Source organism: Uranotaenia lowii, chromosome 2 (genome assembly GCF_029784155.1).
Source record: "Uranotaenia lowii strain MFRU-FL chromosome 2, ASM2978415v1, whole genome shotgun sequence".
NCBI classification, from domain to species: Eukaryota; Metazoa; Arthropoda; class Insecta; order Diptera; family Culicidae; genus Uranotaenia; species Uranotaenia lowii.
The window spans coordinates 221,317,354-221,344,074 of NC_073692.1; the positions used below are offsets into that span (position 1 = coordinate 221,317,354).

General features: G+C 37.8%; 1 protein-coding gene across 1 annotated transcript; it reads left to right on the forward strand.

Annotated features, from left to right (window-relative positions):
• The first annotated feature begins 971 nt into the window (after positions 1-971).
• LOC129749444 (neurogenic locus notch homolog protein 1-like) lies at positions 972-26,721 on the forward strand. Its single transcript, XM_055744421.1, has 3 exons — positions 972-1,023; positions 22,486-26,458; positions 26,532-26,721. The coding sequence occupies exons 2-3, from the start codon at positions 22,486-22,488 to the stop codon at positions 26,711-26,713; spliced, it is 4,155 nt and encodes a 1,384-aa protein (XP_055600396.1). The 5' UTR covers positions 972-1,023; the 3' UTR covers positions 26,714-26,721.

Genomic DNA, 26,721 nt, shown 5'->3' on the forward strand with positions numbered 1-26,721 from the left:
AGTGTTTATATCACCGTTGTTGCAGTTGGCGGACAGTTATTGAAAAACTTATCTGGTATAACTGTGTTCGATGTTTACTCTTGGGCTCGAACTCGCAGACATCGGCTCAGAATGCAACTGACTTTGTCAACTGAGCTATATCACAAGCCCATCTGCTGGTGAAATTAATTCTTACTTATATTTTAACTTTACTGCGAATGACTCGGATGATGTTTATCCTGAGTTTAGGTATAGTGGTTGATGGTCTTCATATGAAGTATTAAAAAAAATCTCTTCCCACAGAAATTACCCCTCACTACAGCATCTATTCAAGAAGATTAGCCACAATCTCCTTCACGAGTTTTAATCAGGTTTCTGCTCAAACCGTAGCACCAAAACTGCACTTATCACAGTTCACAATCATATTTCTTACAAGTTCTTTATATGAAACCGCTCATAGGTTTAGGCTTTAAGGGAACAACATTATTTTTTTAATTCACAATTGCTTAATTTAGGGAAGATAGATTCAAACTCAATATTGATTTTAAGAGTTCGACTTTACACATTATTTGATCACCGTTCTAAGTTCCGGTAACGGGATGCAGCGGAAGGATCCTTTCACCCTGAGAAAAGCGCTTTCTCACCTCTCACCCCGATCGATCTTCGAACATTCACACAACAAAGTTGACTTTTACGTTCGCACGCGTTATCAATCAGTGCAACAATGTGGCAATCTTACGCACTCATGCCAAGATTGTGTGATCACCGGTTTCGCTGAGATCAATCCACTGGGATTATCGATTTATGAGAATTGTAACGTCAGTAACGAATAAATACCAGAAATCAATCCGATTTCAATACTTCTCAGCCGTTTAAGCTGTAACTATTACGATTGAACTGAGATTATAATCAATATCCTTGAAAACCGAGTTTGAAGATTGTTGCATTGTAATTGCTGAATCCTCGCAATCATTCGATTAAACTAGTCGTGCCTCTGCAGTAGACTGAAGTGGTTGGATTTTAGACGAAGTTTTAACTTTCAAAGTGAGTATATTTTGGTGACGAAAAAGATAATTTTCTAGAAACATTGGATAAACCGAAGTCGACGAAGAACCAACGTTTTATGTGCGTTTTCTTGATGATATAGAAGTAACGTGGATTGTTGTCTCGATAATTGTTCGTCAGTGCTTTCAATTGTTATGTAACAACGGCTTCATCATGTTACATAACCATTTTTTATAAAAGGTTATAATTTTGCTAAGACTTGCTTTTGTGAAATATATTTTTTTATAATTTATAAGTATTTTCATGTTTTGGAGCAGATAGTTGTTTTGTTTAATTTTAAAACATTTGAATAATATTTGACTGAATTTTAATAAATGCTCGTCAGTAGCACTCACAAGTATAAAGAGAAATTCTAAGGGAATATGAATGGTTGAAGTCGTGACGGCACGAATAGATACCGTTTCATGCTACGATTAAAAGTGATGTTTAAAAAAACATATTTAAAATACCTAGTGTGGTTTTTTTTTTAAATAATAAAACATACATCTTTCTGCCATCGTATTATTTCTTAATCAAACCTGCAGTGTTGCCGAATATCAGAAACTGTGTGTCATATCTCCTTTTTACCTGAAAGAAAGAAAAAAGAAGAACAAAAGTAACGTTGCTCTATTCTTTTTTGGATTTTCGCTCTGGATTTTATTTGAACATCGATAATTTTGCTTAACAACTGTTACAACATTACACTTAATCTCAGAGAAATTCATGGTCTTCTTGATCTACAAGAAGTATTGTCGGGAATTTACGCCACTCGGACACTTTTTGGTCATTGTAACATGATGCTCGTTCAGTAACGTTGCGTCATGCGAAACTTTTCCGGTGGATTCGAAGCTAGAAGACTCAACTACCTGGGCTTTCGTGGTTATCAACGATGACGAGTACGTTTATTCGGCCTTTGGTTATGGTTTCCCAGGATGATTTCGAAGCCATTATGCAACGCATAGGTGTTGGTGAGCAAATCGCGGCCCACGGGCCGCATATGGCCCACGAGACCCTTTTGTGCTGCCCGCGAAGCTTTTTTCGAATTTTGAAACTTTTTTTTTTCTACAATGGATTGTTAGAGAAATGTATATGATTTGATCAAATATGCACTTATCTCCATTTGCGCCATAATCATTCAGATTGTTACTTGTTTCTGGCATTTTAAGCATTTATTATTTTCTGTTCAAGGCATAAAAGCAATATTGCTTATTGGCATAACGTAATATTCGAGTTTTTTTTCATTTTAGATACATTTTTCTTAATTATCTAACTCCTACCACTTTGAAAAGCAAAACTCATTAAAGTGAGTCGGAAGAGCAGCCAAAAATCGGAAGCTATACATACATGATCAAAGGATTTTTAAAGTCCGTTAGTGTAGTAATTATTTTCGTTTTCAGCAAAAATAAAGTTATATGATACATATGATATGATATCACTAGAAAAATATGATCAGTGAAGAATTTCTCTAAATTATTCTATCCAATCCGGGAAACGGGCTTGTCTTCTTAGCGTTCAAATACTGACAAAAAAAATTAAACCAAAACCTTGTGACATATTTTTTTATTTCTGAATATTGACGCATATAACGAAAGTTTAATAATGAAGCCTGGGTGAACGATTTTAGATTTTTTATCAACATGAATCAAAATTACCGACACAAATTATTAGTTCTTGATAATAACAAAAGATACCTGAAATACTGTGATTTGACCCAAAATGTCTTTGACGATAATCTGTGCACCTTTTTTCAGAAATTTAAAAAAAAAATTATAACGAACATCGATAAATTGAGTTATTTTACTTCTAATTTGCATTCCACATTACCAAAGTCATAATATTCTGCTTTAGAAATCCTATCCCAATGATAGCTATAAGTAAGGTTAAAAATTATAATAACCTGGATAAAAATTCTAGAATCAAGAATGTAGTTTTGAAGATAGTTTTTGAAAATATGTGAAATTGAACATTTTTCCAACACACTTAGAAAAATCCAAGTAAAATTACATGACATAGCATGGGTAGAAGGGAATCGGGCATTTGCATGTGATAAAACTGTTTATTTCATGTAAACTTCCTTGACATATTCAGTTATATCACACTAAAAACCCGATGTCTTTCTACCCATGCTATTTCATGTAAATTTCCGTAACTGCATGAGTAGGAGGGAATCGGCTTTTTACATGTGATAAACACAGCAAAAATTATTTGCTGTTAAATTACGGTAAATATCCTGTAACAAAAAGGAGCAGGACATTCACCGTAAATTTACAGGTCGTGAAAAAATCTCGAGACATTTATTTTTCAGTGAACTAAATTATTTTACAGGTTGGCTTAAAATTACAGTACTGTAAAATTAGGGTGCATTGAATTGCTCAGGTGAATGACTTTTGATTTTATATATTTTTTGTTTTGAAAAAATATTTCTTTTTTTTCACATTTTCTCAACTTGACTGTTAAACATTTGATGCCCTTTTGACGTTGTTAAATTCTTTGGTGAACTACATATACACTGAACAGTACGCTGCAACTCCACTCGCAGTTAACATACTTTCATTTTTTTCTTCTCGTGATATACTTTGATTAACTTTCTTGATGCTTATTTTTACAATCTTATCAATCATTTGAAAACTGACGATTGAATCACTGATAAAATTGAACTATGTCTGTTCGCACAATGAACATTAAGTGAGCTAGCGAGGGATTTCTCGCATTTGCCGTTCTCGGTCGATAAAGATGCTGTTTCCTTTAGCAGGCGATGTACTTCCGACTCATTTTTCTCCGATAGATTTTCCGATCGTTTGTTTTGTGACTGTTTTTCGAAACAAAAAGATAAAAACGAAAATTTTTTTGTGTTTTTTTTATTTACAACCGTAATTTACAGTGCTGTAATTTAAAACTGTAATTTATGTTACAGGGCATTTGCTGTAATATCAAATGATTTTTCTTTACTTTTCAATAAATGAATGGAAAATTACGTAAATTTTCAATTACAGGTTATATTATTTTACAGGAAATCATTTTCAATGACACGTAATGGTCATTATTTTTTTCTGTGTAAGGTTGATTTCATGTAAAACTACTTGAAACGTAAAATCCATGCCATACTTTTCTTAATGGAAAGGAAATTTACATGCCCCTTATTGATTACAGTAAATTTACGTTTTCAGCATTGTTTCGCAATCTAATTGGATTCATGTAGGTATTCAAAACAATTTGTTATGGCAGCTGGAATTCTCTTTTCGTCGTAATGAATTCAGGGGCGGTCCTAGAGTTGGCTCTTGGGGGGGGGGGTGATTTTCCAAATTTTCAAAAATCAGTGAATGAGGCGAATCGTGAATATCTGGCGAGTAAACGTAAATTTTGAGAAACAGAGTGGAGGTAAGGTAAGGGGGGGGGGGGGGGGGGGGTTACAGTTGCAAATAAGACTTGATGTAGGTTTATAATTTGAAAAATTTGAATTTAGAGAAAAATATTTAACTTTTAACTTTTAACAAATTTTCTCAATATACTTATTTTGATATCCTATTATAAAACAATCTGCGAATCTTAGATGTTCATTGCGAAAAAGTGTTGATAAAAAGATTATTTTCGTAATTTTTACAATTGGTAGTTTAAAAATTATAACTTTGAGAATTCTTTAAAGAATTTTCCGCTATAAATGTCATTTCACAAATGAAAATTAAACACACACTTTCGTAGAAGAAAATGTAAGAAAAATCTCCAAGTTATCCACAATATTTTTACTGGGCATCTTCATATAAGCGTAAGATTCGCAGCAAAACTTTAATGATTCTCATTTTGCAGCAATTTCAAAACAGTTATTTGAAAAAAGTATACTTTAATAATTGCTCTGAATTAAAAACTGAATATTTTATTATTCTTCTGAAAATACTTCATTATCACTGAATCGTTGCTCGAAAGCATAGAATTATAATTGATTCTTGTTCCAATTCTTCAATTTTTAATTACAAATTTAAAACTAATTAAGATCATCTAAATAAAATTCTTAGGTATGAAGCTTTTGACACTTCATTTTATATGTTTTTTCTTGAATTTCAAGCTCTCATACTACATTTTAATTTTTTTTGTAAATTAATCCAAACAAATAGTAACTAATTTGCAACGATTGCTCTCAATATTTCCAAACTTTTTGTATAATGTTTGGATAAAATAAAAGATTATTGAATAAAAAGTTAATACTATTCCAATATTTCAGTGAAAAGTAATAATCAATTGCAATTTAAATAACCAAACTTTTAAATTCAGAGTGGATTTTTAACCTAAGTTATTAAGCTGGATTTCTACTTAAAAGTTTAAATATTTTTGTGTAGATGAGTTTAGAACAGTATCGGCGATATGATTGGTGTGAATACTGAAATCCAGCTGTGTTGGTACAAAATTAGATAAAATTTCTTCCGAATGTTCAACTTGAGCAATTGCCTTGTTTCCGAGAAAATAGTCGGGGAAGAAGAAATAGTTTTATCTCACCTAGGAAAAATTAAAACATTGGCAAGTTTTTGGAGCCTATGCATAAAAAACTGATTTTCTAAATAAATTTCTGAACTCGTTTTTATGTCCAATTTTATCCATCACCTCTATTTTCAGAAGAAGTATTTTCAGTATTTTTAGAAAATTGAATAGATATCATTAAAGATGTACCGAATAGTGCGAACGGCCGAATATCGACTATTAGCCCTTTTCAAGTATTCGGTAAAACATATTCTTAAAATAAATTGCATGGACATGAGAAATCGTAGATAAGCTTAAAATATGTTCTAAAGTATTTTCTGAATCACCGAATATTCTGTAAAAAATACCATTGTGAGTAATATTTTAAAAGTTATGATAGAATTGATGAAAATAAATTTCACTTTTTGCAAAGAAAACAAACAATGCGTGAACAACTGCACTCAGATACATACGCAGGTAACGCGAGCCTCTTACCGCTTTGGAGCAAAAGTACAAATCAAAGCAGGTAAAAAACACTATTATTTTGAGCTTTGTATAAAATTCAAAGCATAACTGATCGCAACCCTTTCTTACTTAATTAACTTTATTTTGAAGGTTTTAAATTAAAGAATGGATTTTTTTAAACAATGGATCATTAAAAAAATAGTTTAATTGTGATAACGGTTCAAAATGTATGAAGTCCTTCGAGCCAAAGGGCTATAAGTGCATAAAACCTAATGAAAGACTTAAAATATCACAGTAAGCAAGCTTTCGAAAGAGAAATAGATGATTAAATTAAAAAAAAATATTTCAAGAAAACCCTTTTTCAATTTGATGTGCTGGCCATTTCCATATATTTATCTAAAATTTGTATTTCTTTTTCAATCGTAAATGTATGTAAATTAAAATTCTAAAAATCTGAAAAATTACCAAATTATGAAGAATCTTTTTATATCAAGAAATCAAAATCGATCATTTTTGCTACGCCGAGGCAAATACAATCAAAGCAAAAAATTTCAAAAACGTTCCAATATAAGAAGTAATTTCAAATAAATAAAAAAATTTAAATTTAAGTTGTCTAGTCAGTTTCGGTATCTTCAATTCAGGAAAAAACATGGGCTTTGGAGATGCATTCTGTAAAAATTTGAGCTTGCAATGAAAAATAAACCAAGAAATGGAAATGTAGTATTAGATGTAGGCAACAAAAATCGAATCTGTTCAGGTGGACATCTGGAGAAGGGTGGTAGGGGTTGCTAAATATCCACACTTGTGCACGGAGAGGGAGAAAGGGGCCAAAATATCATTTTTTGTCCATGTGGTATCTGAACGGCCCCAAATGCAATTTGACACTTAAAGTTAATGTGTTTTGATATTAATGAAAAAATATTCAAATGCAACTCAAATTCTTAAATTCGGTCCACCCAATCCTGCCTGAACTGATCGGGTTTAAATATAAAGTGCGGTTTTTAGGAAATTTTCCAACTTTAAGCCAAGTTTAAGTCATATTAAGTTAACATTTACATTTTGCCAATAACATACGAAGAAGGTTTTGCTCATCGACTTTAGAGTGAGATCAAAAGAAATGCAATTTGTCATAAGATTATTATTATTATTATTATTATTATTATTATTTCATCTGACATTCTGAGTCTACATGAATTCTTAACAAACTAAGGTAATTTAAAACTATACAATAAGAAACATCAACAATTTACATGAGTATAGCTGCGTAATAGATGAGATTTTCTTATGTTTGATTTGAAAGTCTCTGTGGATGTGTGAAAATCGTTTAACTGGTAGAACCAATTGAACACCTTAAACATAGCGCGTAGTGGCTCTTGTTGTCCGTAGTTGGTCCGCTGAAAGTTGATCCGAAGAAATTCCGAACTCCTAAAAGTACGAGGGCGTACATTGATATCGACCTGTCTAAGCAAGGCTGGACAGTCGATTTCTGCATTGATCAGCTTTTTCACAAAAACAGCTCGTGCTATCACACGCCTTTCGTAGAGTGTTTCCATGTCTAAAAGGAGGCAGCGGTGTTTGTAGTCTGGAAGCTCGTTTGGGTTGTTCCATGGAAGAAATCGTAGGGCATATTTCAAAAATCTCGATTGAATTGCTTCGATTCTTTGAGACCAGTATGCTGTATGAGGGCACCACACAATTGAAGCTGTTTCAAGGTGGGAACGAACCAGCGAATAGTACAGCGAACGAAGGCAGTATGGGTCCTTGAACTCCTTCGATAGTCTTGTTATAAATCCCAAATTCCTGTTGGCTTTCGATATAAGACCGTTCAAATGCTCACGAAATGTTATTTTTTCGTCGAGAATGACTCCAAGATCCTTAAACGAGGATACTCGTTCTAGCGCCACGTTAGAGATTCTGTATGTCCAATTAATTACATTAGTTTTGCGTGCGAATGAAATTACAGCACATTTTGACACACTAATTGTCAGCTTATTAATCGTGCACCAATGCTCAAATGTATCAATGATGGATTGTAGTATGGTGCAGTCGCTTTCGGATTTTATTTTGTGGAAAAGCTTCAGGTCATCTGCATAGCAAAGTCGGCATTCATTCGGTAGATTGAGCAGTATATCATTAAAAAAGAGCGAGAAAAGTAACGGGCCTAGATTGCTGCCTTGCGGCACGCCAGATGGATTGCAAAATTCAGTAGATTCATAAGATCCTAGTTTAACCGTCACTTGTCTGTTCTGGAGGTAGGACGCTAGCAAAGTGATGAAAGCTTGTGAAACACCGAGTTTATCAAGCTTTGCTAGTAGCAGTTGGTGGTTCACTCGATCAAATGCTGCCTTTAAATCTGTGTATATCGTATCAATTTGAAGTCCGTTCTCAATATTTTTTAGGCAAAATGATGTAAACTGGGTGAGGTTAGTACAAATTGATCTTCCGGGAAAAAACCCGTGCTGGTCAAAAGAAATGTACGTTTTAATTTGACTCAGGATGTTTTGGGTAATGAATATCTCGAATAGCTTTGAGCCAGCGCACAAAGATGTAATCCCTCGGTAGTTCTGTATGTCCTGTTTATTCCCTTTTTTGAATACTGGAAACATCGTAGATTTTTTCCACAGAAGGGGAAACGTAGATGATGACAGTGAGCGATTGAAAAGAAGCGCTAATGGTGCGCTTAAATATTCCGCACAACGTTTTATAACGATCGGTGGTATTCCGTCGGGGCCCGGTGAGTAAGACGGCTTTAGTTTCCTTATTGCGTTATTAATCTGCCTCAAAGAACAATGTTTCACAGCAACATTAAGTGCGTTAGCTGGTACAAACGACAATGCTTGCCTAATGTTAGTCTCATTCACATTCTCTGTGGAAAAAACACTTGAGAAATGTTTTGCGAATAATTCACACTGGTCTGCAGTAGTTTCACAACTTTCATCTGCGAGGAACATCATAGCAGGAAGACCGTTTTCCTTTTTCTTTTCATTGACGAATCTCCAGAATTTTTCAGGATTTTGTTTTAAGTTGGTTTGCATTTGCATCGAATATCTAGAGTAAAGTAGGCGATTGTACTTTCTGTATTCATTACTTGCATACGTGAAGGCAGATTTTGAGTATGGATTCTTATCTCTACAGTAACGTTTAAGGGCACTAGCTCTCTTACGCTTGAGAGTTTTAAGCAGGTGGTTGGACCATGGTGGTTTGGGACGAGTGCGAGGTGATGGAGTATTTTGAATGATAAGTTGATTCACTATATCAGTGAATGTGATGACAGCATCATCAACGGAGGTGGCTTCGGTTAGAAATCGCCAATTAATATTTCCAAGCGCAAGGTTTAGTGTGTCAAAATCGGTTTTTCTAAAGTTCAGAGCTGGGCCTTCAGGGGGAGAGTAATAGCGTACTATAGGTGCAATGGTGACCTCAGCAACAATTACTGGATGATGATTGTCAATCGGGACCATGACTGAGATATGGCCAAACAAATTAGCTTTTTTGAGGGGGTGATCCCAAACTTATGGCCGGCAGCGTATATGGTCAGCAAATTCGAATTCAACGCAGTAATTACCTCAACAAAAGTTATTTGGTGAAGATCGGTCCAGGGAATTGCAAGTTTCAGCTATCTAAGTTTGGCGGACCGACTTTTTTTTAATTTTAAGCTATTAAGTGATTAATAAATTCAACAAACCCCCCACGGAGTGGAAAAATTTGAGAATTCGGAAGTACACCTACTAAGAAAAGTTCTTTGTTTTTATATTAAATCCAGCGTTTGCGAGTACTTCGTAACGGTTTTTTGCCGCTTGGGGGCGTGATCACTCCGATCACCTCCCCCCCCCCCCCTCCGTAGAACCGCGCCTGAATGAATTATAAAGTCTTTCAATGACTCCTCACCCTTGCCCACACAATTATCGTTTGTGTTTACTATGACCGTGACCGATGGGAAGCTGTAATTGATTGGCAGTAGACATTAACTTAATTTTTGATTCGCAGAAGTACTGAATGAAAACTTATTTTCTTGCTGATGATGAATGATATATGTTAAGTCATTTCGAAGAAATATAAAACAACCAAATATTACTGCATTTCACTACTAGAAACTATAATTCTCAATCTGTTTTTTTTTGCTATTCGATGCTGATGATGATTTTAACAGCCTCCCGAGTACATATGCCATGCCAACATCAACATCATTCGTACAAAGCAATTGGACGGGTAGTTGCTTTTGCTGTGCAGGCCTCTGTTGCACATGATTGTTTTTTTTTTCTGCAAACGTAGATCTGTAAAATTTATAATTTTGAGTGTCGTAAAAAGTGAGAGCTTTTAAAATTTGTAACCTTTGAAAGATATAAAATTCAGAACTTATTTACTCGAAACTTCACAAATACAAATGTTCAGCGTTCTTGAAAATATCTATACAAATTAAACAATTAAAATTTCAAAATTTACTGCTAAGCTCGTTTGATCTCAGGGGAAAATGGAAAATTTTATTTCGTCGATAACTCAAAAAAGCCACACAGATTGGCTTTGTAAAACATGATGTAAGTTAACAGATGAATTTTGAACTGGTCTTAGTGTTTAAAAATTATCAAAATGATTTTATTTCTATTCCCTCAATACGACAAACTTCCACGGTGAAAATCCCGGGAATCGAAATGAAAACATTTGTCAGAGGTTCTAAACTTTAAAACTGGTTCAAGTTAGTCTTTGAATTGTTCCTCACCTGTTTCACCAGCCAATATTGATATTAATATCACATCACAGCTAAGCATTAATGATCCAATGCAGAACTTCAACTTAAAAAATGGGATTTTTACCGTTTGTAGGAAATAAAAATCTAGGCTTTGAGGACTTAGTTTTAATTGTGGAAAAAATCACAGAAAGTCAATTAGCGATTTTATGTCCAACGCAAAAAAGACGGTAATTTTTTTTTTGAATATATGTATATTTTTCACAATTTTAGTTATCACTGGGGTAAGTCCAGAAGATTTTTAAATGGAAGTGATGACCAATAGTACCATCGATTTTAACAAGAATGTTGTAAAAACGAATGCTCGTCAAGAAGTACATACTATTAAAAAATTGAGAGAATTCAAAAATGACAAAGACTTAGTGATGTGTTTAATTTCTGTTTTTAAACACGTAAATTCGTTTTATCATTCCTTTTTCAGATTGGTTTTCGACAAAAATTTGTAGTTATACTTAATGACGTGAGGCTCTGCTAGTCATTAAAAAAAAGTTATTTTAAGTGCGGCCCGCCAACAAGATTTCAAATTTAAATTGACCCGTTGGTTCAAAAGGCTGCTCACCCCTGATGTAAAGTACCGTCAACTGGGGCAACATGCAACAGTTTTCAACAACAATGGCTTCTAATAAACTTATGTCCACAGTTAATCCTACCCCTTATGTACCAAAAGTTTCAAGGATGATGGGACATCAGATTTGCGTAGTTAGAAAAATTATTGGTTTTTTAGTTATTTTTAATTTTCTTAAAACATGCGATTTTCACCCTCCCTATAAAATGGGGTAACTTGCTACAAACTTTGTTTCTAATGAAAATTCTTATGAACACTTATGAAAATTTATTGTTTTTAATATATTTGCGATGTCTTGAAAATGGAATTGGCGCATGAAAACACTAATTGCAGTAATTTTTTGGTCTGTAAAATCTAATTTTTTTCTGAAAATAATGATGCTACAAAATTTAGGGGTTAAATAATGCTACGAAAAATTCTAAAAGCTGAAATCATAAAAATAAATGTTTGGATGAATGAAATTTCAATGTTTACAAACGCGTAATCCATCATACTGGGTAAAGTTGTTTTCGGCTTCGAAAAATGTTAAAATATGTACATTTATTGCTCGATATTTCAAGTTTTATATAAAAATAAAAACCCGGATTAAGATGCGAGAAATTATGTCATCATTTTGTTATCATTAAAAGATAACTTTATTACAATACATTAAATTAAAAATTGATTCAGTGTGGTGTTATATAAATTTTGCATCTAACCTAGGGATACCATACGTACTCTTTTAAGAGTACATGTACTCTTTTTCTATCGAAAAATGAGCGTACTCTTCTTTTTTGAAATTTGAAATGTACTCTTTTTTTGGTGAAAGGAAATAAATAAAATTTTCTCATATAAACTATCTTATTTATGAATACAAGAGATCCAACTTTTTATGCATTAGTTGCACAACACTTCAGTTTTGCTTCTTTTGTTGAATGTTTCAAAGGATGGCTTCCACTAGAAGGAATCACGAGTACATTTACGATTTCAAACGGGATTTTTCGTTCATAATTAGCGCCTTTGAGTATGCAATGAACTTCCGGACAGTAGGCAATATGCATAACTACAATTTGCTCAAAAGCATAGTGCACAAATCAGAAGCTCGCGAAACATCAATAATGTTTCAACGAATACAAAAAGCCTCCATGAAACATTCTTTTCAAAATACAGTTTTTATCAAACTTTGAGTAATCCAACTTAAAATACTGTGCATTTGTCATGTGAGTCACATATATTGAAACAAATTGGCGGTATTTGAATGACCTGAACACCATGGTTTTAGAATAAATGATGATAGCATTGAAATTTTTTCTTAATGTACTCTTTTTGGCGTTGCAGGATATGGTAACCCTAATCTAACCCCGCTGCTGTTGCATGATGCCCCGTTTGACGGTATTGCTCTATCTTGGTCTGAAAAGTATCCCAGCGCCACGTTCATTCGCTGGAATCTGGTGTCTGCGATTTAACTTTTAGTTATATACGAAGTTTCTCTGTGGCTTAGACAAGCGTCAGTTCTTATCATTCATGCCAAAGGAACGCCTGAATTCTATAAACTCATTATCTTCATATTTTAACTTATAACAAAATGTGTAGGTTAATTTATAACTAATACATGGATCATCCAAAATTTGGACGCACTGTTTATTATACCATAGCGCTCCTAGTTATCGGATCTGGAATGTTTTAACAGTACTTTATTTGGAAATGGTTTTTCTATCAGTACTGAAAATTTCATAACGATTCGTTTTGTTCCAATAAAGTTACACGTCAGGCGCGGTCCTATGGGGGGGGGGTGATCAGGGTGATCACCCCCCTCCCCCCCCCCCCCAAGCGGCAAAAAACCGTTACGGAATACTCGCAAACGCTGGATTTTATATAAAAACTTTGAACTTTTCTTAGTAGGTGTACTTTCGAATTCTCAAATTTGGGGTGTTCATTCAATAAGAGATTATTAATCACTTAATAGCTTGAAATTGAAAAAAAACGGTCGCCAAACTAAAACAGCTGTAAGTTGCAATTCCCTGGAACGAATTTCACCAAATAACTTTTGTTGAGGTACTTACAGCGTTGAATCAGAATTTGCTGACCATTACGTTACCGGCCATAAGTTTGGGATCACCCCCTCAAAAACAAAAAAAATTGTTTGGTTATATCTCAGTCATCTTATGATATATTGCATTTCTTTCGATCTTATTCTAAAATCGATGATCAAACCCTTTTTTGTATGTTTTTGGTAAAATTTATATGTTAACTTAATATGACTTAAAGTTGGCTTAAAGTTGGGAAATTTCCAAAAAATCGCCCTTTATATTTCAACCCAATCAGTTCAGGGTTGGGTGGATCGAATTTAAAAATGCGAGATGCATTTGAATATTTTTTTGAAAAGTCAAAACATTTTTTTAATTTTGTGCTAAAAATTTGCGTAGTGCTTTAAACAGATAAAATAGCTACTTATGTAATCGATCAAAAATTTAGGCTCACCCCTCAGTATGGTGTATTGGCAAAAGTTTGGGATCATGCAAAACATGCAATTTAATTTCGTGCGTATCTCTGTCGTCAAATAACGTATCGCTAATCTGATAAGTAATATTTAATGTTCATGAGTTGTTTTCGCTTTTTGGATATTTAGTGAAAATGCTTTTTCAGAATAATTTCGTTAAAACTTTAGTTCAATAAATACCTACAAACTTGCTTCGACCATAACTTTATTATCTTACGAGTTATTGCAGAACGGTTTGGCTCCATGGATCAACATACCTCGATCCTTTTTTGAAGTAAAAAAGACTTAAGCCTTAAAGTATTAAATTGCTTATGGAACCGTTCAGATACCACGGGGACAGAACAATGAAATTCTTACCCCCTTCACCCTCTCCGTGCACAAGTGTGGACATTTGGCAACCCCTACCCCCCTCTCTCAGAAGTCCACCTGGGCAGATTCGATTTTTGTTGCCTTCATCTAATACTGCAGTTCCATTTCTTGATTTATTTTTCATTGCAAGCTCCGATTTTTACAGAATGTATCTCGATTTGAGATTCCCAAAAGCCCATATTTTTTTCTGAATTAAAGATTTCGAAACTGTCTAGACAATTTATATTAAAAAGGTACATTTAAATTTCAGAATATTTTTTTTAAATAATTTCTTATTTTGGAACGTTTTTGAAAAAAAAGAGCTTTACTTGTATTTGCCTCGACGTAGCAAAAATGATCGATTTTGGTTCATTGATATTAAAATAATCTTCATAATTCAAACTATATTTGGTAATTTTTCAGATATTTAGAATTTAAATTTACATACTTTTACGTTTGAAAAATAAATAATAACTTTAGATAAATAGGTATATAGAAAATGGCCAAACACATCAAATTAAAAATGTGTTTTCTCGAAAAATGTTGCTTAATTTTTTTAAATATATCATTTATTTTTCTTTCCAAGGCTTATTCACTATGATATTTTACGTCTTTCATTATATTTTATGCACATACACCCCTTTAGCCTTATGTATTTTGAATCGTTATCACAATTAAACAATTTTAATAATAACAATTCCATTCTTTAATTTAAACCTCTCAGAATTAAGTTAACTAGGTAAGAAAATGTTACGATAAAGTTTTTCTGAGACCAAATTATGATTAAAATTATAAAAATAAATTTCAATTATGGAGATTTAATGGTAATAAAAAGCTCAGTTACATTAAAAATGTAAAACTTAGATCATTGGTTTAAATTTGATAACAATTATGCTTCAAATTATATACAAAGCACGAATAAATAGTGTTTTTCGTATCTTTGATTAGTACTTTTGCTTTGCAATTCTTTGAACTATTTGGTACATCTCTAATGATAACTATTCAATTTTCGAAAAATACTGAAAATACTACTTCTGAAACTGGAGGTGATGGATAAAATCTGAAATCGAATTTAGAATCTTATTTCCAAAATCAATTTTTAAGCATAGGCTCCAAAGATTTGCCTATGTTTTAATTTTTTCCAGGTGAGATAAAACTATTTCGTCATCCCACAAGGCTGGATTTCAGGATTCACACCAATTATATCGCCGATACTGTTTTTAGCTCAGCTACACAATAATATTTAAAATTTTGAGTAGACATCTTGTTTAATAATTTAGGTTAAAAAATCCACTCTGAATCTGAAAACTTGGTTATTTCAATTGCAATTGATTATGAATTTTTGCTGAAATATTGAAATAGTTTTAACTTTCAAAAATTGATTCTTTATTCAACATGTTTTTATTTAATTCAAACATAATAAAAAATTTTGGAAATTTTGAAAGCATGAAGAAAAAATACGGCTTTTCACTTTCTTCATAAATAATTCGCTGCAAATTAGTTACTTTTTCTTTGGATTCAGTTTCAACAAAATTTAAAATCTAGTATGAGAGCTTGAAATTCAAGAAAAAACAAATAAAAATGAAGTTGTTCGGGCTCGGCCGATGGGGGGGTTCGGATTTCGGGGAATTTCTTTCCGTCTCCAGTCGACGGCATCCACCAGCAGCAAGAATAAGGTAAGTCGCCGACCTTTCGCTGGCACAACAGCTGATCCACCCGCTGGGGGAGTGATTTCGTTTGCACTATTCGAGTTCTGCTTGCGAAAAGGCACCACACACTATGCACGATAATTGCTGCTAATTACTTAGGCTCAATTTCGGAATTTGTATTGAAAGTCGCTTGCATGGACTTAACTATGGAGTTTAATAATAGTAGAAGTAAAATTCCGTGCGATTCGTTTAACGTTCTAATCTATTCTAACTTAACTAAAATGGCTTACATACTATTGTGTGAGAACTCTCTCGGCGTTATGTTTAATGTTGCGAGAGAGTTAATGCTATTTTAGGGTACATGGACAGATATTGGTGTTTTCGAACAAATTGATTACAGTGTCAAGTGAACATAGAGGACACATATTACAAACAGAAAACAATTCCGAATTCCTGATCGGTGTAGTACCGATCATTCCGGCCACCTTGAAACTGCTGTTTCAACGAATTTCGGACCAATTGATTGCGGCCTCTTCAGTCGGTTGGACCATGCGACACGGTTGGGCAGGGTACACGGGTGGACCAGGAGACACGGCGGTTGGATCAAGACACAGCTGGCACGTCGCACATCGAGGAATCTGCTTCGGCACTGGTGCAGAATCTGTGAATACAAAAGAGACCCGGTAGACCGAACGGCGTAGGGTAAGGTTATAGGAACGCTAATCACCTGTTAGCGCCCCATTAGCGCGTTGAGCAACGTTCGGCGTGCTCTACCGATCTTTGAAGATTCTGCTACCATGTGGATGTATGTGGGCGATCTCGCTGGTAAACGAAGCGAATCGGTCTTAGAAGATTCGGCTTCTGACGTGGCTCGGTGCATGGCGATGAATGCTCGGTGACGATATAGAAATAATATAGGAAAGAATCTGCAATCGACAAAGAACCGGTAGATCGAACGAGAAAATGTGACAGTTTGGAACGCTAATCACCTATTAGCGCTCGACATGCGCAGTGAGTCACATTCGGCGTGCTCTGCCGGTCTTTGTAGAAGGATCTTGATGATGGCGGGGTACAATAGGACGTCTAAGGAACTGTAAGCAACAAAGACCCGGTAGATCGAACGATATGGATGGAATTATAGGAACGCTAATCACCTGTTAGCGCTCCAATAGCGCGTTGAGCACGTTCGGCGTGCTCTACCGGTCTTTGTAGATTTCTAGTTGTCGGGGTTGTCGCGTTGACCTGTTGACTGCTGGCGGTGAGTTAGATGACAATCTCGCTTGGCTGGCTTAATGACTCCATCTCGACCTGGATGAAGCCGCGAGGCGGCGGAATAAGGCCAGCTTTCCAAGGATGAGGATTGCCATGCATGGTCGTAATACCAACCAGGGTTTTCGGGGAAGTTAGAAGAATGTAGATTCCTGGACAGTTCACTAGCTGTGATTTGCACTTCCGGAACGCGTCTCCTACTGAGCCCATCAGTATCCTTCTGGATAGCAGTTAACCGAATAGCAGCAATAGTTCTCCAACGATGTCGTGGCGGCTTTGGTATGCGGAATTCCGTTGGCAGGACAGGTGCGCATAACCCCAGACAGGTAACTGACGGCTGCTTGGCTAAAGGGACAAAGTAGCAGCAGGATTCACAGGCAGCGTCTTCTCCTTTGTCGTTGACCTTAGCGGCGCTTGAAGGCGTGTTGGACAGCTGACTGTGTTGAGCGACGGAACCGACGAGCAGCGTATCGTTGAGCGCGTATCTTGAATTGGGCTCACAGGATGCGTCGAATACCACGCGTTCATTGGTGGTTTTCCTGGCTTCCTTGAGCACCGGGTGATGTGGCAGATAGCAGTGTGGTTTGTCGTCAACAGAATCGATGCGGTGCCTTTTTCCGGGTTGAGCGTGACTTCCAGGGATTTTGTGGTGTGCATTTCTGGTGGAGTTTCGTTGTGTGGCCTTCGTGTTCGAATCTCCAAGGGTGGTTTTAGGATTATTGGGCCGGGAATGGCAGGCGACGTATCCTCCTTCGTGGATTTGAGTGGTGGAGGGTTCAGCTTCCATTCTCTGGCTTCCATCGGTGGTTACCATTGGCCGGAACTCCCCAGGGATCGTTTCTCGGGTTTGATCAACGGTGGAGAGGTAGCACGCTCGCGGTGCGGTGGTGGAGCTGGAATCCACTTTGCCAGAAACTGTCCAGCCAAAGAGGGTGTCCACCAAAATCGGAGAATTATCACCAAGAGAGTGGCGTACGCCTGTGTGGAACTCGTGGTAACATTCTCCACCGATGATCATGTCGATTGTTGCTGGAACGTTGAACTGAGGATCCGCCAATGGAACCTTTGGCATTTTCCAGGCAGTTGTATCGATCGGAGATGTGGGAAGATGGGAGGTTGGCTTCTTCATGACGAGGAAATCGAGTGTGGTGGAGAAGTCGCTGTTCCTGGATACGATTTTGGCAGCTAACTTTTTTCTGATGCGCTTGACTGACTCTCCAATTCCGGCAACTGCGATGTCCACGGGGCTTTGTCGGGTGGCGAGTTCATTCGCCAGTTTTCTGGTAATGAAATTTGACATCGCTGCGGAATCTAGTAGAGCTCGTGCTTGGATCTTTCTGCCATATCGGTCGACTACTAATAGCGAAACTGTCTCCAAGAGAACGGTTGAATCAGAATGCACGGAAAGATTTACTGTTGGGGGGCTAAGCAATCTACTGGGGCCTGGATTCGCTTGTACGGGATGTGGTTCCTCAGTAGAGAGTTGCTCTAGATGTGATATGTGGTGGTCGTGCAACATGGTGTGGTGTTTGGCTTGACAAATCCTGCACAGAAACTTGGATTTGCAGGATGTTGCCCGGTGGTTTGCGCGAAAGCAATTCCAGCAAAGACTGTGCTGTGTCACAAGCTCTCGCCGTTGGGAGCTTGACAGGTTCGAAAATGCTGGACATTGGTGAAGCGGATGTGTTCTCAAACAACAGTGGCATGGCGAAGTACTGGATTGAGTTTCGGACGTAGCTGTGTTCACGACAGATCGGATGGGAACTGGTTTCTTCGGGATTTGACCGGCCACCTTGGAAACGGTGGGCACTGAGGAACGATGCTGGAGATCGCTGTCCACGGATTTCAACATCCGGACCTGGTGGACGAGAAACTCGATGAGCTCGTCGTATTTCACTTCTTCTTTCTGTCGAGTATCCTGCTCCCATGCGCGAATCGTCGCCGAATCCAATTTATTCGTCAGGATGAAGATGAGCGGAGTGTCCCAATGATCTATCGGTTCACCTAACTTCCCCAGTGCCTTGACGTGTCGCTGGAAATCATCAACCAGTGTGTTGAGGTCCTGTGCTGACTCATGCTGGATCGGTGGAAGGTTGTACAGGCCTCGGAACAGCTCCTTTCTGAGGAATCGCTTGTTGTCGTAGCGCTTTTTCAATGCGTCCCACGTCGATGCATAGTTATCGGCTTGGATATCCACAGACTCGAACGGTTTTCTTGCCTCTCCTTCCAGCGACTGCAACAGATACTGCAGCTTGTTGACGATTGGTATATCCTCGTTGCAGTGAATCATCGAGAGAAAGTTGTCACGGAACGAGATCCAGCGTGATTCATCTCCACTAAACTTCGGCAAATCGATTTTTGGCAGACGATGATGAAAGCTGGAAGACATGCTGTGAGAAGCCGATGCGTGGATGATCGTCGAACTCAACGGATGCTCCCTACTCTCCAGTTTGGACAGCAAAAAACCCTTCGCCCTGCAGAATCGATCCTCAAAATCAGCACGGAATTCCAGGTGTGTTTCAAACCGTTCTTCGCTGTCACCCATCTCGATGTCGTTCTGCACGTTCAAGAAGAGTTCGTTGCACTTGTTGAGCGCCTCCAAACGTACCGCAACCTGGCAACAATCCCGTTCATAGGTGAAATCCGCTACGAACTTCTCCACCACATCTCGTTCAGCACACGCTCGTCGTCTCGTCAGAAGGTCCGCTGCTAACTTTTTCTCCGCCTTGCTAGCCATCACTCAACACCACTCAAATGACACTTGTTGACACCAAAAACGATCGTAAACACTACCAACGATTGACTTTTCGGATGCGATTTGTAAATAAAAATCTCCAAAATATTCTTATTTTATTCGAGTTGCTATCCTTTTGGACGGTACTGTAGTCACCAACTTGTATAAATGCCACTCAGCAATGCAACAATCGCCTCAAATTAACAGGTAAAGCGAAATTGAAATTTTCCAAAAATCCACCAGTGTCGCTATACTTTTATACGGTACTGTTGTCTAGCCACTTGCCCCAATGCGTATCAGCAATGCTTCACAGTGTCTCAGAGGCCACTGGAAGTGAATTCAATTTTTTTTTTTTCAAAAACTTTAAATTTTTCAAGTGTCGATGTATTTTTGAACGACACTGTAGAGTGCACCACCCTTAATGCACTTGCACTTCCGCCTTGAATCGAATTTTAGCCACAAAATGCAATTTCATTAAAAAAGTTATTTTATTTCTCCCTTGTTGCAAAACTTTTGCGCTGTACTGTGTTGCAAAATGTTTGTACTGCAGTGTAATTCTGTCGTTTGTTTTGATTCCACAAAATTAACAAAGTTGATAGAATTTCGTTGCTGTTTTATCGCCAAATTTTGTGAAATTGCTTGTAAGTGCAGTGAATATTTGGCCAGGATTATAGTTCTCGAGTGAAATTATCACAAAATGGCCTACCTTGATGTGGATCAACTACAAACCACAGCTGCTACTGCGCTCCCGAAGATGGCGAATGGTGATTCCTCTGCTGGTCCAGATGAGCTTCCTGTCCTCGAATCCGGCTTCGAAGGACCAAATGTTCGGGCTCGGCCGATGGGGGGGTTCGGATTTCGGGGAATTTCTTTCCGTCTCCAGTCGACGGCATCCACCAGCAGCAAGAATAAGGTAAGTCGCCGACCTTTCGCTGGCACAACAGCTGATCCACCCGCTGGGGGAGTGATTTCGTTTGCACTATTCGAGTTCTGCTTGCGAAAAGGCACCACACACTATGCACGATAATTGCTGCTAATTACTTAGGCTCAATTTCGGAATTTGTATTGAAAGTCGCTTGCATGGACTTAACTATGGAGTTTAATAATAGTAGAAGTAAAATTCCGTACGATTCGTTTAACGTTCTAATCTATTCTAACTTAACTAAAATGGCTTACATACTATTGTGTGAGAACTCTCTCGGCGTTATGTTTAATGTTGCGAGAGAGTTAATGCTATTTTAGGGTACATGGACAGATATTGGTGTTTTCGAACAAATTGATTACAGTGTCAAGTGAACATAGAGGACACATATTACAAACAGAAAACAATTCCGAATTCCTGATCGGTGTAGTACCGATCAGAAGTTCCAAAAGCTTCATACTGAAGAATATGAATTTGATGATCTTATTTTAGAATTAAATTTAAATTAAAAATTGTAGAATTTGAACAAGAATTAATAATTATTCGATACTTTCAAACAACGATATAGCAAAATACTTCAGAAAAATAATTAAATATTCAGTTTTTAATTCATAGCCATTATGACCAAACATTTTTCTCAAATAATTGTTTTGGAATCGTTGTAAAATGAGAATCATTAACATTTTGGTGAGTGTCTTACGCTGATATGAAGATTCCCAATAAAAATATTGTGGATAACTTGAAGAATTTTTTTTACATTTTCTTCTAAGACAATGTGTGTTCAGTTCTCATTTGCGAAATGACATTTATATCGCTAAATTATTTAAATAACTCCTAAAGTTATAATTTTTAAACTGCAAAATGTAAAATGATTATCTTTTTTTCAACACATTTTCGCAATGAACATCTAAGACTCACAGATTGTTCTATAATATAAGTATATTGAGGAAATTTGTTAAATGTTTTCACTGTTTTTCTATAATTTCTAATTTTTCAAACTACAGGCCTACAAAATACAAGTCTTATTTGCAACTGCAAAAATCCCACCCCTCCTCCATCCTCCACTCTGTTTCTCAAAATAAACGTTTTTTCGCCAGATGTTCTTATTGACTGATTTTTGAACATTTCGAAAATCATCCCCCCCCCCCCCCCAGGAGCCAACTCTAGGACCGCCCCTGTTACACGTAATGGAAGCCGCGAGGCGAAAATTAATTTTGGACGACCACGTCAAAAACCCGACGTGGTCTGGTTCAAAAATCGTGAAATCTGATTTTGGGCGACTACCTGGCCAAAAATTTTACAAAGCCACTGGTCGAGGTGATGTCCCCACCAAGTTCAAATTGAAAATGTTTTATCTGGCAAGGTATTTGCAGCTGCGGACGAAAAACCCTGGTTTTTGTGCAAAACAAGATCATGGACTCCGAAATATACAAGGAGGAGTGCCTCAAAAAACGTTTTTTTTTTTCGTACATTAGATCTCACAAAGGACCAGTAAAGTTTTCGCCAGATTTGGCAAGCTGCCACTACAGCTAGGAGGTACTACAGTGGTACGGGTGGATTTTGTCGAAAAGGACATCAACCCACCCAACTGCCCTCAATTCCGTTCTATCGAAAAATTTTGGGCAATTGTCAAGCAGAAGATGAAGAAGAATGGTAGGACGACTCGGAATGCAACAGAGATGAAGAGATTGTGGAACAAAATGGCCGCTGAGGTCAGTGAATAGGGTGTCCATGCGTGATCCATGCTTTATTTGTCATCGAAGACATGATGAAAATGTGTTTTATATAAATTACATTTTACATACTTCCGATAAATGTACGATTACTTTTACTTCCAGATGATCACCTTTCGGTGGAAGGTATTTCTAAGTGTGTTAGCACTTAATGCCATCATTCTGGTGCTCGCCAAAACCGACAAACGTCAACTCAAAGACATTCAACAGAAAATTCCAATGCATTTGCGCACCCGGAAATTCTGCAACGAAACCAGCTGCGAATATGCATGCCCAATAGACTACGAGCTGGATAAGAATACCAGCACCTGCCGCTACAAGCGTTCAAGCTGTCCGCCGAATTACATCCGCAGACATGGAAGCTGTGTGCTGCAGGACGTGCAATGCCCGCCGGGAAGTGTGAACGAGGGAGGGCGATGTATCGTGAGGAGCTTCGAATGTCCATCCGGTTACGTACTAGAGGGATCCAACTGTGTCAATTCCAAATACTGTCCAGAGAACTACCACTGGTCGAACGGTTTCTGTTATCATCAGCAACGATTGCAGAGTAGCTGCCCATATGGCTATGAAACTCGGAACGGAGTGTGCATTCAGATTTGTGTTAATTGTGATGCAGCATGTGCTGAATGCAATGACGAAAGCATTCAACCGATCTGTCCTGCTAAATTTGAAGCAAGCGCAGGGCGATGTTTGAGAATCATTCAGGGAATGGCTTCAATTCAACTCCAAAACATAACGTACAAAGTGCCGATCGAATGTGAGAATGATGAATTTTATAGCGACGGCACTTGTAGAAAGTTTGATTTTGTTAACCCGCAATGTCCAGTTGGGTATTTCTACGATGGAAAATGTGTAGAGGTGGCCAAATGCAGTAAAGGCTTTCTCCAGAACGACTGTGAGTGTGTGATGAATAGCACGTATCTAGCAACTTGTAGACAGGGAGAACCGACTGGACTAGGTTGTAAATACTCAGACGTGTTATGCGGTAAACAGACAGAGTTGACGAATGGAGTATGTAAAAAAGAAATTTCGCAAGAATCGGTGTGTCCAAATGGCGTTCCATTCGATGATGTATTTTGTACGACAGACCCGCCGAATTGTCCAAACGGATATAGGTTGGAAGGTTCCATTTGTAAGCGTGAGGATTCTTACCCAGCCCAGTGTGAAAACAACCAACGGATTGAAAAGAATTGGTGCGTGTCTCCTGCAGTGTGCGATTCAGGATACACCTTACAAGGCGATCACTGTATTAAGGAGACATATGAGAACTTCAAGCGATGTCCATCTGGAACTTATGAAGACGGTGAATGGTGTGTAAGCGATAGACGGATTTGCGACTCTGATTATGATTTCGATGAAAAGTATGGGCTATGCTTCAAATACGTTGAGAAAACTCGCTTGTGTCCTGCCGGATATGATTATATAAATGGAACCTGCGTTAAAAAGGATCTGCTTTGTACCGACGGTTTCGTGTGGAAGGACAATCGTTGCGTGAAAGAAAGTTTACAAACTGAATGTATTAAAGGACAGCTAATCAATGGTATGTGCGTTGAGGATTTGAGATGCCCCGAAAACTACGTAGTGTTGGATAGAAAATGTGTAAAAATAGATGATACGGAGTGCCCAGAGGGATCGAGAAATGAAAATGGCATTTGCGTTGCCGACAAGCAGTGTCCCCCTGACTATTCACCAGGAGCGGTGTGTTGCGTTAAAGAATCTCGAACTTTACTGAGCTCCACTATCAAACCGACATGCATTGCCGGATTTACGTATGATAACGGTAACTGCATACGTATTACCTGGAGAAATGCCACCATCCGTAAGGTATCGGCCGAGTGCCCAGAACAATATGCCATGCAGGGTGGCAAATGTATACAACAGCACAGGGGTTTGTTGGTGTGTCCTCCGAAAACCATTTTGATGAATGAAGCCAACAAATGCTTTTGTTCAGTTGATCTCGTTTGTCCTGCTGGATACGAACGCATTGGCGATGAATGTATTTTCCGTTCCACAAACTACTATTCTTCATTTCTTAATTTTCTCAATCCGTGCTACGGAAGTCTTTGTGGAATGCAGTTTTGTATAACGCAGTGTTTCGCCCCTCCGTGTCCAGTTCAAGCTTGTTCCTACAGTTCCTTCCAAAGGTCGGCATCACTGTATTCGTTTGCGAATACGGAGCCTTGCGGAGGAATAGGCGAAACTTGCAATGAGCTGGAATCAGTCACCACCTTGATTTGTCCCCCGGGCTATTCCAGAGAAAATAACACCTGTGTTGGTTATTATGACAGGATTTGCCAGAAGGGCTACAGTATGCGGTCGGGTCAGTGTATCAAATTTGAAGAAGTTCGCATGATATGCCCTCCAGGATATTCGCAGAACGACGGAACATGCATCCATATTCAATGCGATCGAGGATTCACACGAGATGGTTTACAGTGTAAGAAGATAGAGTATCAACAACCCATGCCGTGCATCAAGCCTCGGGTCTTTATTGGAGGAAGGTGTATTATGAAAACCGAATGCAACAAAGGGTCTATCGAAGGCGATTTTTGTGTTAAAAGAGAACATGCTTCGTTTATGTGTCCCCCGTACTTCATTCAGCACAATGAATCGTGCATAGCCGAAAGCAAATGCCCAAGCGACTCCCAGTGGGTTGATAACGTTTGCAGGACGAGAGACATTATTCCGCTGCTCTGCGGAGGTACTAGATGGGTCGGCGACTTTTGTATCTACGAGCAACTCATAATTAACTCATACGAATCAATCAAAACTAAATGCTCTGGAAAAATAATAACTGAAGGAGGTTCCACTTATTGTGGTTACGTTATTTCTCCTTTATGCAGAGAACCATATGTTCTGAAAAACGGCAGATGCATACAGTATTCAACCAAAACACCGTACTGTCCCGAGAGTATGGTTATTCAAAATGGGCAATGCATCAGTCGCCGAAGTTGTGACAACGAAAGCTATCTTAATCAAGAAAATAGATGTGTTTCGATACACATTAGAAAGGCGAAATGCTACAAAGGAAAACTTTCATCTGGAAGGTGTTATCACAATATGCCAAGCTGTAAGGTAGACTACAGATTGGTTGATGGAATGTGCTCTAAAGAGGATTTACTGCCTGCCTCTTGCTCAAAGGGATTTCTTCTTAAAGGAAAGTGCGTGGAGCTGAGAAGATGTAAAGATGCCAGTCACACTCTCTCGAAAGGTTTATGTATGCGTCATGAATGCAGTGAACCATTTTGCGTAGCGAAGGCAGCTCGCACCCATAATATTTGTATTTACGGTTATCCCAAATGTCCAGACAACCACTATATGGAAAATGGATACTGCCACTCATATAGCATCCAATCGGCGGAATGCACCGGTAATTCGAAGTGTTCGGAAAACTTCTGTCATCTTATAAACCCATCGTGTACTTCTCCCTTCACGTTCGATGGTTCCGTTTGCAAACAAATGGTATCTCGAAGAGCAGAATGTCCACAAGGAACATATCCCGATCGATCCAACCCTAGCTATTGTCAGTACACTAGCCAACATGCCGCATACAGTTGCGAGCACAAGTATCATTTCAAAAATGGCATCTGTCAGAAGTACGAATACGTTGAAGCTAGCTGCCCACAAGGATATAGGTTGCAAAACAATCTCTGTATTAGGAAATCGTGTCAAAGCAGCTCACTCACGAATTTCTGTCAGACCCACGGCAGCTCACAGACCTATCCAAACTTGCAACCAAGCTTTGGACAAATGTCAACCACAAATCATAGATCTAGCGTCTTGCATACTTCCACCCTACTAGAGCATTCAAGCTCTGTATGTTGTCTAATTATTTCGCCAAGAATCTGTACCAAGTCCGATGAATGGTTTTGCAGCCATACGAAAAACGAACGCTGTGGTCCATTCTGCAAGGAGCCGCACCAGAACATTCATCTTCGGACGGAAGAGACCAATTATTTCGACGAAGTGCTCGTAGTTCCACCGATGGAAACAGACAATGGAAATGGCATTGAAAACAATGGGGAAGATAGCGGAGAAGATACCGAGGACTACGCTTATCAGGATGAGCAGGAAAATGGTGAGTCGATCATTAATATTTTATATGATCTAAAATATTAATTCTTTTTCTTAACATCACTTTCTTTTTGCAGATTGTAGTCCTTGTACTGATGGTAGTATGGATTGTGCACCCTATTGTTACACGTACGACTGCATGAAGCAACCAGGTGGATGCAATTTCCTGGACCAGCGAGAGTTTTGTTCTAAATATCCCGGACCTGGTTGCACCAAACAAGACGGTTGTTACGATTCCGGCTATTGTTCAAAAAGCTAAATTTAAAT

What these genes read in the sequence shown, in the direction of transcription:
- LOC129749444 (XM_055744421.1), top strand. Translation starts at nt 22,486, where the DNA reads ATGATCACCTTTCGGTGGAAGGTATTTCTAAGTGTGTTAGCACTTAAT. An exon ending in TCAGGATGAGCAGGAAAATG is followed by an intron (nt 26,459 to 26,531) that starts GTGAGTCGATCA and finishes TTCTTTTTGCAG; the next exon opens with ATTGTAGTCCTTGTACTGAT.